Source organism: Halictus rubicundus, chromosome 1 (genome assembly GCF_050948215.1).
Source record: "Halictus rubicundus isolate RS-2024b chromosome 1, iyHalRubi1_principal, whole genome shotgun sequence".
NCBI lineage: Eukaryota > Metazoa > Arthropoda > Insecta > Hymenoptera > Halictidae > Halictus > Halictus rubicundus.
In genome coordinates this window covers 27,333,254-27,349,095 of record NC_135149.1, presented here as the reverse complement: position 1 = coordinate 27,349,095, position 15,842 = coordinate 27,333,254, and the positions used below count along the sequence as shown (strand labels likewise).

Sequence of the window (15,842 nt, the reverse complement as noted above, 5' to 3'; positions counted from 1 at the left end):
TAGACTGCACCTTGCATACAGTCGGACAATGTAGGAGTTGCAAGGAAGAATGTTTATCCAATACAATGTTAGGTTTTTTACATCGAAGAATAGAAGAAATTATTTCTCAAGCTTGTGGAGTTGTCACTGCAATAATTTTCAGTAGATTATTCCGGGTAAGGTCAGACAATCTTGGAATTCTTAAAAGCTTTCTTTATCCGAAACAGTGATAGATTTTTCACACCGAAAAATACAAGAAATGCTTTCTCAAGCTTGTGGAGTTATCACTGCAATAATTTTAAGTAGATTGTTCCGGTTAAGGTCAGACAATCTTGGAATTCTTAAAAGCTTTCTTTATCCGAAACAGTGCTAGGTTTTCTACACCGAAAAATACAAGAAATGCTTTCTCAAGCCTGCAGAGTTGTCACCGTATTAATTTTAAGTAGATTATCCCGGTTAAGGTCAGACAATCTTGGAGTGTTAAAACATTCTTTATCCGAAACAATGCTCGGTTTCCCACACCGAAGAATAGAAGAAATTATTTCTCAAGCTTGTAGAGTTGTCACCGTATTAATTTTAAGTAGATTATTCCGGTTAAGGTCAGACAATCTTGCAGTTTTAAAAAACATTCTTTATGCGAAACAGCGCTAGGTTTTCTACACCGAAGAATAGGAGAAATTATTTCTCAAGCTTGTGGAGTTGTCACCGTATTAATTTTAAGTGGATTGTCCCGGTTAAGGTCAGACAGTCTTGAAATTCTTAAAAGCTTACTTTACCCGAAACAGTGCTAGGTTTTCTACGCCGAAGAATAGAAAAAAATTATTTCCCAAGGTCGCAGAGTTGTTATCAATTTTAAATAAATTGTGCTAGTCAGATAGTTCGAAAATTCAGCGATACAATTTTAATTCACAATTCTTAGCCAGCTGAGTCAAGTATGAAATTCTGTGGTCGTTGGTTTCATTCGCGTTGTAGTTATACAGGCGCGTACAAGCGAATGGTTTCAAGTAGATTAACCTCGTCCAAGTCAGACCGAGCAAAGTCTCGCCAAGTCGAACTGGAGGCACACGTGGCGACGGTCAAAGAATTCACCAAAAGACACGCTGAAGAAGCACAGAACGGATTATCCCGGGAACTCATGCTGAACTTAAAACGATAAGTCACTTTCCAGCCGACTCTCGCATTAAAGCTGCCGAGGAACACTGCCTCGAAGCAACTGACCTTCTCTTTAAACAAGATACCGACCGTGCAAAGAATTTCCAACGATCTGTGGCCGACCTGACACGATCCCCGACGATTCTAAGATTAGAACGCGCGTGCGAATAGTTTTTTTAAACGAGACCGGCATTTTTAAACAGCGGGTAAAGTTTCTTCGTGTGTGGGCAGCCAGCCAGCCGATCGATACTTCAAGATGACTTTGGTCTTGTCGATGCATGGGAGCCTCGAATTTGTTTATTTCTATGTGTCGTCACTATTTCAACGTTTGCGAACAAAATCTGTGACACTCTAAACTCGGGAATTCAAGAATTCTATCCATTATTCAAAGTTTGAGCATTAGACTGCGGATCTTTATGCAAAATAAAAAATTCTCTCATTAATTGCAATGCACAGAAAGTAGCTTTCCTCTATCAATTATTTTGTTAAGCTGACAGTAACAAGCTGATTAAATTTTTTGAACCGTCCGTATGCTATGCCGGTGTCATTCGTGAAATAAGAAAATCGCTATACCCTCTTCTCGAAAACTGTAGTGAAATGTGGGTCAGAAATGACCCCGGCGTAGGCCTAGAACTCGCAGGAGTCCGAAGGTTAATCCGTTCAGTGCTTTAAATTGTGTGTAATTTATTTTTGTCTATCGTCTCTTTATTATTTCTCTGAGGAAAATTGGACATTTGTATGAAGTATTATTTCGCCGAATATTAAATATTTTATTTTCGACTGAAACGTGTACTGTCGTGCAATGGTCATAGAAAAGTTTCGTTATTAATTATCCTGCTATCACTTTTTAGCGTCGGTTCTCTAGAGTTCCGCAACTTCGAATATTATTACTGTTATCAATGCCTCCATTCCAGTGTAATTAAGAATTCATTAGAAATTCAATTACCAGCACCGTTTCCATTTCCAGAAGTTCTATCGCAATCAAGGATCCGGGAGGATCCACTGCGAATCCAACTTTTGTTATTCGATTAAAAAATCGACCGACGGTCGGACGGGCTACCGTATCGCTCGATTAATAAACAAACCATCTGCGCGAGAACCATTTCGCGTTCGCCTCGATAGAAATTCAATAACGACGATAGCCGGGCCCCGGCCAGTCGCCGATCGATGTATTAATCCGATTATATAAGTCGCTCGAACGCATAAAACCTGAAACCAGGTGAACCTCTCCTCGATGCTGTGAAAAAATAGTTTTAAAAAATTGGAGAGCCGCCTCCTCTCGAAAATATAAAATTCACCAGAATTCGAAGCCCCCAGTCGTCCAGAAAATAATTAAAAATGCCCGACTGCTACTGAAAAATATTCCCAATATTTCAATAACAGTCAAATCGAGATAATAATTATTAATCCTGTGCCCAGTGTCCTTCCAGGATAGCGACAAAACTATTTTACCTAACCTCACTTTATATCTGCTTATTTTCTAGCGCGGTTCAATTGATTTTTATTCAGTCTCCGAGCTCAGGAAATTATTTTCTTCTATTTTCGTAAGAAAAATATTCTTCTGTGTTGAATGCTTTTTAAAGGGTTTTTGTAGGGTTTTATCGAAACTTCCCGGATTTCGAAGAAATCTCCAGAGCTGTGAAAGCATACGAATTCTATGATTTTCCTCCGACTCGATTTCGAAACGGTATCGTTAGAGGAGGATTCTGTTCACGTCTGAAAAATCATTCGGCGCATACCAATCGAACGCTTAGAAAATGCGATCCGGAGCGCGAATACTCGAAATTCTATGTACCCGTGTATCCACGGCGTTCGAATACCGGATCGATCGGCTGTTGCCACTCGCCGGTTCGATCGGCAACCAAAAATAAAACCCGCACTCTGCTCGACCGCTTTTCAATCTGCCATCGTTCCATTTTTCTCCGGGAGTACGGAGTCGACGTTATTTTCACCGTTTTTTCGATTTTCCCATCTTTTCTTTACCCACGCGGCAGCTGAGTCGTAAAACGCAAAATAACGAAACAACATTTAACCTGGAAAAGCACTTTTCTAAACCGTCGAGCGCAGAAATTACTAATTTAACAAGTATTAATCCCGCGACTATTTTTATGGAATATTATGCATCATTTTGAGCAGACATTCTACGGTTCTTTCAATTTTCAAAATGTGTCTATTAATAACAATTTTGTAATCTGTAATTTCCAGACTGCGGATTTCATGGCATTTATGACAAAAACGAGTAGGCGTAACACACTGAAAACATTGGAAGAATTTAAACATGCTTTTATATTACTTTCAACCAACTAAACGTAATCAGAAAGAGAATAAGTTTTTATTTTGCATAAAGATCCGCCGGCTAATCATCACTAACATTATAAAGGTATTTTATTTTGTCAAAGCAGATTTGTTGAAATTTTTGTATCAAGCGTTCAGTAATTTCTGTTAGGGTTGTATTAGGGTCAGACAATTTTGGAGTTTAAAAAGAAATTCTTTAACTTGGAAAAGCACTTTTCTAAACCGTCGAACGCAAAAATGACTAATTTAACCCGTATTAATCCCGCGACTATTTTTATGGAATATTATGCATCATTTTGAGCAGACATTCTGCGGTTCTTTCAATTTTCAAAATGTGTCTCTTAATAACAGTTTTGTAATCTGTAATTTCCAGACTGCGGATTTTATGGCATTTATGACGAAAACGAGTAGGCGTAACACACTGAAAACATTGGAAGAATTTAAACATGCTTTTATATTACTTTCAACCAACTAAACGTAATCAGAAAGAGAATAAGTTTTTATTTTGCATAAAGATCCGCCGGCTAATCATCACTAACATTATAAAGGTATTTTATTTTGTCAAAGCAGATTTGTTGAAATTTTTGTATCAAGCGTTCAGTAATTTCTGTTAGGGTTGTATTAGGGTCAGACAATTTTGGAGTTTAAAAAAAAATTCTTTAACTTGGAAAAGCACTTTTCTAAACCGTCGAACGCAAAAATGACTAATTTAACCCGTATTAATCCCACGACTATTTTTATGGAATATTATGCATCATTTTGAGCAGACATTCTGCGATTCTTTCAATTTTCAAAATGTGTCTATTAATAACAATTTTGTAATCTGTAATTTCCAGACTGCGGATTTTATGGCATTTATGACGAAAACGAGTAGACGCAACACACTGAAAGAATTGGAAGAATTTAAACATGCTTTTATATTACTTTCAACCAACTAAACGTAATCAGAAAGAAAATAAGTTTTTATTTTGCATAAAGATCCGCCGGCTAATCATCACTAACATTATAAAGGTATTTTATTTTGTAAAAACAGATTTGTTGAAATTTCTGTATCAAACATTTAGTAATTTCTGTTAGGATTGGATTAAAACTATTTTTTATTTTAGCTGCACCTTGTCTCGTGCTATAACAACAGAAGTTTCGTTTCTTTTCAATACGTTGAATTAATTTTGTCCTATTTGTCATAAATGCATAAAATGCGCAGTATAATTATTGCCAACGCTGGAACAACAACAGCTGCAACAATGTCGAAGAATGTAACCAAAACGGTGTTATACAATATCGTTTTAGAATTTGACGAACAATGTACGGAAAAAAAGGTGATTCGACGCGTACGCCCACGCGAATCGAAATGACCGGAGCAGCGATAGCAGTCTGCAATCGATTTAATTAGTTTCGAATCGAGAGAAAGATTTTGTTTCATGGGAAAAAAACCAGGGTCAGATAACGAATCAGCGGTGGGAAATAATGAAATGAATTACCGAGAATCTGTGACGCGGGAAATTCTATTAACCTTCGGAGTCCTGCGAGTCCTGGACCTGTGGCGGAGTCATTTCTGACCCGCGCCGATATTTCACTAAAGTTTTCTCTCGATATAAGGCGATGGCTCGGGACCGGCTTTCGTCGTATTTCGAATGAAGGAAAAGAGGAAGGAATAGCGATTTTCTTATTTCGAAAAAAAGATAAAAAGTGTCGCCTTATATCGGAGAAAAATTGTACGTATTGACGGCCGCTCGAGCTTATCCCCACGGGTCACGAATGACCCCGGCATGGCATAGCATACGGAGGATTAATTGGTAGGAAAGACTGTTGAATGCTATTTGTAATATTTCCTCGCGGATCTTTTGTTTCCGCACCATGTTCCCATGCTCGTTACAGATGGAGATTGCGAATATTATATTGTTGCAAATTACCGGCGTTTTTAAATTACTGAACCGAACAGTGCCTAGGGAAATTTCGTTTGTTCAAAGTGGGTGCTTTGAGTCTAGACTGGAAGTACAATACAGGCTGTAATAATGTGCGGGCGGGAATATTTTCAATGCACGTGATTAAACAAGAAAGTCACGTTCTGTGTGTGCGATTTTTCCAATGAGATTTAATCAACAGTTTCATGTTTAATTGAAAAGGGCCGTTTTCATGCAAATTCAATATTGTGTCGGTGAAACCTTTTTGTTTGTTATTCCGCGTTTCACGTTTCAAGCTGTGGAGGTGGTTTTCATTGTATAAATAAGTGATTTTATTATTTAAAAGGCTCACGGATGTTTCTAAAATTTTGTTGGAATTTAACACAATTTTTCGTTTCTCTTTCAAATGTCTCTACGAAGACACAGATTACGCATACATTCAGATTGTATCTTGACTGCGAATTTTTATGCGAAATAAAAATTGTCTGCATCGACTACAACAGGCAAGCACGCATTTTGTTTTCTTCCTTTCACAAATACTAATAGTAAAAATATAAAAATAAAAATTTGGTACTCGATGTAAGAGTTAAAATAAGTATCGGCTAGGAGTTCGCGCGTCGACAATTGTCTGAAGCGAAATACGAAGCTCGTTGAATTTTCATTGGGCCGCTCCCGTCGCGTTATGCGTACCGGCAAATAGAGTCCAATTATAATATTACATTTCGAGGCACCCATTGAAGGCCTTTGACGAGCTCGCGAGCAACTCTGGCCCGCGAATCGCCCCGAGGGAAAAAGAAAACTGTAAATTGACTCGATCAACGGGGACAGCACGTTTCCCTCTTTTCCTCGGGGCTTCCTTTTCCCCTTCGCGAGAGGGGGAGGGGGAGGGAAAAGTTTCGGTGTCGGTCCGCGAAGTTCCATCGGGGTCGTAAGAAGCAGAATGGAAGCGGAGAAACGCGAAGAAGTCGATGGAAACCGAAAGGTTAATATCGGTTCAGGTGGTATTTGACTCACCTGGCCGCAGCAGGTATTCCATACGTAAATACGGCTGACCTTTCCCCGCCGCAGGGAAAGACCTTTCCCTTGAAACAACGTACGATGTTAGTTTAATTATCATGAAAGAGTCCTGCGTTGGCGTCGACGTCGCGCTCACGTTTCCATATTACTCATTATTTCCAGCGCCGCGTGTCGAGTATCCGGTATCGATTGTAACCCGCCAGATAAAATCCACCGTTCCAACGAGATTATTGCTGGATCTCCTTATCGCTCCGTTTAAAGTAGCTAATTGTGCTACTATTGACCCGGCTCCGGGCTCCTCGTTCAACAAATTTCACGCCCGAGATCGTGCAAATATTAGAATTTCGCGTTCCAATCAAATCCACCTCCATTCTCCCTCCGCTCTCGCTGGAATTGCTGTGGGACCAGTAGCGTTGCCCTCATAGGTCAGGCAACCTGTGACATTGTCCCACGTTTTTATATATTTTAGTACATTTTTACATTTTTATGTCTGCTCCATTCACAGAAGTAACCGAACGGACGCGAGTAGATTGTCCGTTATAGGTCAGACCACCTCGCATATCATTTTATATTTTTATATATGATAATAATCGAAGCGATGCAAATGACTGCAAGTAGACTGCTCATGATAGGGTCAGACAAGCTTGGAATCTGAAACAAGGATAAAACGTTACTCATTTGATTTCTTAAAGTAGTAATAACAAATATAAGTAGATAATTCCTGGCTAGGTCAGACGAGTTTAAAACAGGAACAAAAATAGTATACGTATTAGGGGGACCCATAAGTAATCAATTATCTTGAAATCTAAAACAAACTTTGTAGTAAATTCAAGTTTTCATTTCTTAATTTATTATATAATCTCCATCATTATCAAGGACAGTTTGCCATCTTTCCTGCAAATTTTCACTCCCCCTCTTATAGAAATCCTTTTCACTTTTGGGACCCCGAAAGCTGAATCCACAAAACAATTGCATTAGGATTCTTCCAAAAATTCTTTTCCTATCATTGTCAAGGACAGTTTGCCATCTTTCTTGCAAATTTTCAATCCCCCTCTTATAGAAATCCAGGGTTCCTGAAGCAAAATATGACTCAAGGTGTCTCCTTACATCTTCTACAGAAGTGAATGTTTTATTTCTTAAATAATGCTCCAGAGATAAGATGATACTCAGAGGGAGCAATATCCGGTGAGTACGGGGGTGTGGTAAAACTTCCCATTGCAATTCTTTCATTTTTCCTCAGTGAGTTTCGCTGTATGGGGGCGGGCATAGTCAATTTGCAGTATTACACCTTTTCTGTGAACTAAAGATGCCCTCTTTTTCAATAGTTCTCAACACAGCCGTTGTAATTGCTGACAATACAACTCAGCAGTAACTGTTTCTCCAGGTTTCAACAACTCAAAGTGAATTATGCCACGACAGTCCCACCAAATGCACAGTAACACCTTTCTAAGTGATAAGCTAGGTTTAGGGGTTGATATTGCGGTTTGATTTGCAGAAAGCCATTGTTTGGAACGCTTTATGTTGTCATAAAGAATCTATTTTTCATCTCCGGTAACGATTCTGCTAAGAAATGGATCTCTACGAAATCTGGATAGCAACGAAGTGCAAATTGATCGACGAATATTCTCGTTGGTCTCGGATAATTGATGCGGTACCCATATTCCTTGCCTATATGCCTTTCCCATTTCGTGTAGGTGCCTTTGTATAGTTGACCATGTGGACCCAAGGCTTCTCGATAATTCTTGTATACTTAATTTTGGATCAGCTTCCACCAGAGATTTTAGGATGCCATTATCAAACTCAACTGGTCGTCCGAGGCCTGTCAGAGAGATCATAATCATCAGCAGCAAACCTTCTGAACCAACGTTGACACTTATTGACCTTCGATACATCTCCATAAACATCGCAAATTTTCTTTGTTGTTACCGTTGCATTAAATCCTGCATGAAGATGAAAAAGTATGCAATGGCGAATATGAAACTCGGAAGGTACGGCCGCCATTTTATTATTGTAAAAAAAAATTATACTTTTTAGAATATTTTGACCACTGGCTGCTTTACGGAAAACTGTAAAAGAATACGTGTTTCCTCTTCAATCATCGGTTCGGAACTAAAGGCAAAACAAATTCTTTGCAAATAATTGATTACTTATGGAAGCAGTGCTACTTAACACTAGAACTACCGGACCAGTCAAAATGACTGGTTCCTAATTTTTTCTTTTACAATTACTGAAATTGTAAAAATGTTTTCATCGGAAATTTTTTAATGAACCTCTTCATTGAAGCACATATTACAATAAAAGTTGTATAAAGTCTGAATGGGCACAGTCTTGTCACTGTTACAAAGCAATATAAGTCAGTCGTATTTATTGCTCGGTAGTTCTAATGTTAAAGATGGAAATGACTGCAAGTAGACTACTCTTGATAGGGTCAGGCAAGCTTGGAATCTGAAACAAGAATAAAACGTCACTCATTTGATTTCTTAAAGTAGTAACAATAAATATAAGTAGAACATTCCTGGCTAGGTCAGACGAGTTTAAAACAGGAACAAAAATAGTACACATATAAAAATGGTACATATCAAAAGTATAAATGGCTAAATTAAAATCGCAGAAAGTACAGCAGTGCAACAGGAAATATGTCTCTCGCGTTTCCGCGATAATACTTCCAGCGAGCTCTTCAATTTCCATTCACTGCTTTCCAGATCTTGATCTTCGCATTCAGAGAAATCCTGTACAGCTCGAGAAATCGTCGCAGCCGTGTTACGGCCGTGAATAGCATGGAATCAGGATGAAGACGCTTCCGATGATCCATATCATGCGAATCTATGCGTGATTCCCTTCGCAGTCTTCAATTCCCGGTTTCTCCTGTTTAAATCTTCGTCTTCGTTTCCACTTCGAGAAAGATCTCTGTCAGAACTTGTACAGACTTCTGTGCAGAGACGTTTGTTCAACAGAGAAATTCTTCGTTTCTCTGATCTGCATTTTTACAATCTCGGAAAGCTGTTCGCAAATCTTGCTCGAGTTCCTGAAGACGTTATCGTCTTTCTCCCGATCAATCGGCTGGAAGCCTCGACACGAATGTCCAAAAATAAATATGCATCACCTCCCCTCGAAACTCTTCTATTTCTGTTTCCACCGATCTCCACTTTTACACCAAAAAACCTGCAACGCTGCCTCAACGAAAGCCGTTCGCAATGCTTACACGTAAAACGTTGTGTCCCTTTTCGCAGATGTTCCGCGGACAACGGAAATTTCCAAAAGCGAAACTTTTTTCCGCTTTTTTCGTCCAACCGCGATTTCTGTATTCATCTAATATTTCGCGCGTTCACTGCTGAAGAAGCAATGCCAAAATTCCGAACAGCACCGACTCCAGCGGAACAGGAAAGTTACTATTTATCATAATGTTTACCCTGTGGCTCGTGTCGCATTGGACCCCAGCCAATTGAAAAATCAGATTTTGTGATTCAAAGCAATAAATAATTACGACCCGTATGGAGTCGGTGCTCGAGTTCTTAGGGACGCATAGTTTAACGATTTTACGTGGAAACTGTGAATTGTTGAACGAAAAACCTTACTGCACTGAACTCTTATCGATCCCTGGGACTTGCAAATGTACATTTATCCACTGGCGAAAATTATTCGATCGAAGAAATCATGTTGTTGCATTCATATTTTCAACATTAACATAAACCTAAATGGAATATTTAGATTCTACCGGAAAAAACAAGTCAATTTTGTCTAAAACATTTTTTTGTCAGATACTTCCATGATGAGATATAACAGTTTGAAGTTTCGAGTTGTAGGTACTTGAAGCGCTCGGAAATAGCGTTATGGAATTATACGCGCTTGAGTCCTTTGCTTATTCATGAAGAAACACAAACAATAATATTTACAATTCTTGAGTTTGACTCACTTATCTATGAAAACGTTTTCAGTTTAGAGCTGTTATTCAAGCAGTAACATTGTGATTATGGCTACTTTTGACACAGAAGTGAATATGTTATTAACGTTAGGTGAATGCCAAAAAAATTATCGGCGTGCAGCAGTGATGTTTTTTGAACGTTATGGGATCAAAAAATGTCATGCAACATTTCAGAATTTAGAAAAGCGGCTTCGCGAGCACGGTGAATTGTGTAAAAAAACTCGCAATAAACCTAAAGCTGTCACTAATGAAAATAATAGTGCCAGTATTCTTGCTGCAATTACATTAAATCCTCATATTAGGCAACGTACACTTGCACAAACATCACATATTAGTCGTTCATCAATTCAACGAATTTTGAAACGGCAAAAGTATCATCCATATCACATGGTTTTATCACAAGAGCTTTCGATAGCAGATTACGATCACCGCGTAAGATTTTGTGAGTGGCTGCAGGGTGTTGTGGAAAACGACTTTTTGTGCAAAATACTTTTTTTCGATGAGGCCACTTTTATGAATTCAGGGCATGTAAATAGACATAATCTGCATTATTGGGCCGTGGAAAACCCAAATTGGATGCGATGGGTTCCCTTTCAACATCGATGGTCTTTAAATGTTTGGTGTGGCCTAATAGGAGATTTTGTGATTGGACCTTATTTTTTTCAAGAAACTGTAACATCTGCAAGTTATTGTGATTTCTTAAAAAATCATTTGCCTGCGCTTTTGGAAGATGTGCCACTGCACGTTAGAAGAGAAATGTGGTTCCAACAAGACGGCGCTCCTCCACATTTTGCAAACATCACCAGGCAATTTTTGAACGAAAAATTTGGGAACAAATGGATAGGTCGTGGGGGACCTCGTCAATGGCCTCCTCGATCCCCCGATCTAACACCATTAGATTTTTTCTTATGGGGATATGTAAAGGACAAAGTTATGTTTGAACCACCGACGACAAAAGAGGATATGAAACAAAGAATACGTGACGCTTGCGCTTCAGTGACTCCCGAAATGTTAAAAAATGTTAGAACAACTTTGATGTTTCGAGTAAATAAATGTTTACAAGCCCGTGGTGGACATTTTGAACATTTAATTTAAAGTACATTTTATTTCTTCACGAATAAGCAAAGGACTCAAGCGCGTATAATTCCATAACGCTATTTCCGAGCGCTTCAAGTACCTACAACTCGAAACTTCAAACTGTTATATCTCATCATGGAAGTATCTGACAAAAAAATGTTTCAGACAAAATTGACTTGTTTTTTCCGGTGGAATCTAAATATGTAACATTTTATAGGGGGTTCCATTTAAAATTACAAAGGTACCTCCCCTCCCCCGTTAAAGGGGAAGGGAGGCCACCTCACGTTTCTGTAGTCAGAAAGGCCCTTCAGTTCCATGCAATTTAAGACTAAGAACTTTAAAATCGATGGCATAGTTTTCGAGATATTGAGCTGTTCAGAGTTATGTGGGCCACCCTGTATATATACCATGTATCATCCTAGGACTCTTCTAAAATTCTTTTTGCCTGATATTTTCGAGCTGCTGCTCCAACAATTCGATCACTATTCGGGGGACTCGGCGTTGAAAATCTGCGATCCTCTCTGAACGAGAGAATCTCCCAGGGACTCAGGGGTCCCAGGGGAGAGGAGAGGAGAGGAGAGCAGCATCGCCGGAAGACAACACGCGTTTTCGTCGTGGGTCGCGCAGCTTTCAGAACCGTGTCACGAACTTTGCCCTTTCGCGATCGTCCGCTCGTGGCCAGGGGCGCGATGGGATGGGATGGTACGGGGTTTTGCACCCCATGGGGGCAGGACCGCCGCACACCATGGAGCTCGCACAAAGGTCGTGGGTTTTCCGCGGAGCGGCTTGGTTTTCCGCGCGCGCGAAGGCTCCGTCGCGCTCCGGAGTCCCACGCGAGAAATGAATCTTCCCCGGGCCATTAATGGTCCCGTTTCCGCGTGGGCGTCGCGTTAAATCAATAACGTGACGATGCCTCGGATAAAAAGACCTATCAGAGCCCGCGTGACCGCGCCGGACCATTGTTGGAAGAATTCAATTGAATCTCACGCCTGAAATTTACGCCGCCGTGCGACGGAATAATGGTAGTTTTTATTGGCGCCCGTTCCCGGCCCGAGGGAATATTATCGGGGAAACGATCCTTGTTCGATCTCGACGGGAACCTGGATATCTCGTGCTCCCGGTATTTGCTTTCCGCGACGCTATGCGGGCTGATTCGCCGGGTCTGAGTCAGGCGTGCTTCGGTTGTTGGTAGTTAATATGATTATTACAGGAGAAGATCCGGTGGGAGGATATACGGGCTGGTTTGGGAAGGATTCTTTGATTTTGATGCGACTAAGTGGAAGTAGATTGATCCTCTCCGAGTCAGACGTGGTGGATTTCTTGCTCACTCATGTCATGTTTTAAAGGAGGATTGTACAGAACCGGTGATTTGTTTGAAAAGTTTCTTGGCTTTACAGTGACTAGGTTGAAGTAGATTGATCCTATCTGGGTCAGACGTGGTTCAGATGTTGGTGGTTGGTATGATATTTTGAGGATTGGATTTAGTAAGAAATTGTGAGAATTTATTTGGTTCTGAAGTGAAAGTAGATTGATCCTATCTGTGCAAGACATGGTCATTTATACTCGCTTTGGTATTTTGAAGGATGGTACTTTGTCCTTTGAATATTTCCTCGATTGTTGGTTGAACGGGCCCAAGTAGATTATTCCTGTCTGAGTCAACCGAGTCATGCATCCTGTATTGTGTACTTCGTGGAAAGGATTCCGTAAGACTTCGTGGTAGTTTGCTATTAAAAATCCTTGTCGGTGTATGCTAAACGGTTCCAAGTAGAGTGTCCTTGCCTGAGTCAGACGTGGTGGATTTCTTCTTGCCAACTCATGTCATGGTTTAAAGGAGGATTGTACAGAACCGGTGATCTGTTTGGGAAAAATTTCTTGGCTTTACAGTGACTAGGTTGAAGTAGATTGATCCTATCTGGGTCAGACGTGGTTCAGATGTTGGTGGTTGGTATGATATTTTGAGGATTGGATTTAGTAAGAAATTGTGAGGATTTATTCGGGAGGAAATCTTGAACTTTAACGTCATTAGGTCCTGAAGTGAACGTAGATTGATCCTATCTGTGCAAGACATGGTCATTTATACTCGCTTTGGTATTTTGAAGGATGGTACTTTGTCCTTCGAATATTTCCTCGATTGTTCGTTGAACAGTTCCAAGTAGATTATTCCTGTCTGAGTCAACCGAGTCATGCATCCTGTATTGTGTACTTCGTGGAAAGGATTCCGTAAGACTTCGTGGTAGTTTGCTCTTAAAAATCCTTGTGGGTGTATGCTAAACGGTTCCAAGTAGAGTGTCCTTGCCTGAGTCAGACACGAACGAATCATCGTTGATCCGTATGGTTTCTCGAGAATATAATTGTGTAGAACATAGTCGTGACTTATTTTTGGAAGGTTCTCTAGCTTCCAACGTTTTGAAGCGCCCGAGTGTCTACCAGTAGATTGTCCCCGGATTAAATCAGACACTGCAACACAACTAACAATTGAAAATTCGTCTGTGGAAATGCATTATGTAAGTAACGATATCTTGTATAGAATTTGCTAGTCTATTATCGCTGCGCTCGGTGGTCGAGTCATTGGGGGAAGCAATTGCAGTGAATTCTCGATATATGTCAACAACGCCGGCCATCCTAGCGTCATATATCGTCGAGGAGAGGTGTTATGTTTACACTCCTCGGCGTGCGAGGCCTCTCGAGCTTCAGGGCCCTTCAGGGGGTGTACCCCGCGGTAGTGGGGATAATTCCGCGACGTTTATCATCCAGGCCTTGGCGACATATATAGAGAAATCACTGTATACTGATAAATTCTTACGAAGACGCACTGCAGCTGTAAAATCTCCGTATTGTTCCGCGCGGAAGAATTATAAAATATTTTTTTCCGAACTCCGTACGGTGGAATATTTGGGAAAATCGATCTTTTCGAAAAACAGGAGCCAATTTCTGTCACGGCAAAAAATCGTTCTGGTCGTTGTGTGCGCGCCAGGGGAAACGGCGGTGGACTAGTAAGTAGATCAAAACGAGGAGAGGAGAAAAAGGAGAACGCGGAGAAGCGATCAGATTAGTTCCCGCGGGTGGTTCCGCATTCAATGAATGCTTATGCAAATCTCCTCGTGAAAACTCGTCCGGGCGCCTTAAGATTTCCACTCGCTTCTAATCCTCTCGGCGTACGTATCGCCCGGGCATTATGCGCCTGCACTTCCGCCGCTCGCCATTCAATTTCCCTCTCCCAGAGATTAGGGAATCGACGCCGAACGAATCCCTTTGCATTCGAGACTAACAGCAGGTTAAATATCGCGAGAATTCTTTTAGAATTCCTGCGAAAATCCCCGCAACTGTTGAACGCTATTCGAATTTCTTTGGTCGACTGTGCTTCGCTATAATAAGCATCCAGAACATCGGGACGAGGACTATTAAATTATTTAACCGTGATCTGTCGATGCATAAAACTTGCAGTCGTATTGGTAACAGTACTAATAATAACTAGACTGCGGATCATTATGCAAAATAAAATTTTTGGAGATCAATTGCAATCTATAGGGGCTAAGTAAAAATTGATTTCGCTCATTGATCATTTTTATATGTTAAAAATAGTATATCGACATTGTTAAACTCTTTTAATCTTTTAATCGTTTTTGTCATAAATGCGTACGGTCTAGTAATAACGTAATGGAATGTAGGATACTCGGGATTTGTTGTGGTGCTTATAAGAGCTTGTAATTCTACTTTCTGCGTATAATAATAACGACGATTCGCGTTTGTTTCAGGGCCAACGAGGGCGATCTAGCACCGGATGCAGCTGCGGCCGCAGCAGGCCCTGGGACCGGGGAGATCGTCGGAGGTCCTAGGACGCCTCAGCAAACTGCCGCGCAAAAACGATTGCAGGCGACGCAGGCGCAGGTCGACGAGGTCGTCGACATCATGAAAACGAACGTCGAAAAAGTCTTGGAGCGTGATCAGAAGCTGTCCGAACTCGACGATCGAGCAGGTAAGATCGATACCAATGCTTCGAAAGCTGCTTCTCCCACTCTGAAACCTGCAGACCATTCGATAAACTTTCTTTTGCGAATTTTATGGTTGAGAAAGGAATAGAATAGAAACCTCAAAAATTCCATAAAATCAAAGTAAGTTATTTAATGAAATAAAAATTCAAAAAGATTAAATGTACGATATTGAGTGGTCCTCCAACTTTCTTGCATTTCACAGATCCTAATAAAATTTGGTACAATGAATATATTATATCAATATATATATATATATATATATATATATGTATACATATATATATATATATATATCTATAAATAATTCCGTCACCCACATACGAGTGACATGTCGGTCAATGTGTTGAAGGGCGCATGCAGTTCAAGTAGAATGTCCTCGTTTGGGTCAGACACTGTGGGAGAGTATTACTAAAGAATTGTGACCGAATATTTTTAGAAAGAATAATACAAATTATTTGTGATCAAGCTACGTTCTCCATTTGTCCCTAATAACACAATAGTCTA

General features: G+C 40.2%; 1 protein-coding gene across 2 annotated transcripts in view; it reads left to right on the top strand.

The window, feature by feature from the left end:
• The window catches only part of Nsyb (neuronal Synaptobrevin), a 45,010-nt gene that overhangs the window by 3,868 nt on the left and 25,300 nt on the right, over positions 1-15,842 (top strand). For both annotated transcript variants that reach the window (XM_076798159.1, XM_076798167.1), the window contains exon 2: positions 15,102-15,322. In XM_076798159.1, the coding sequence (XP_076654274.1) occupies positions 15,102-15,322 (221 nt within the window). The remainder of the gene's footprint in view (positions 1-15,101; positions 15,323-15,842) is intronic.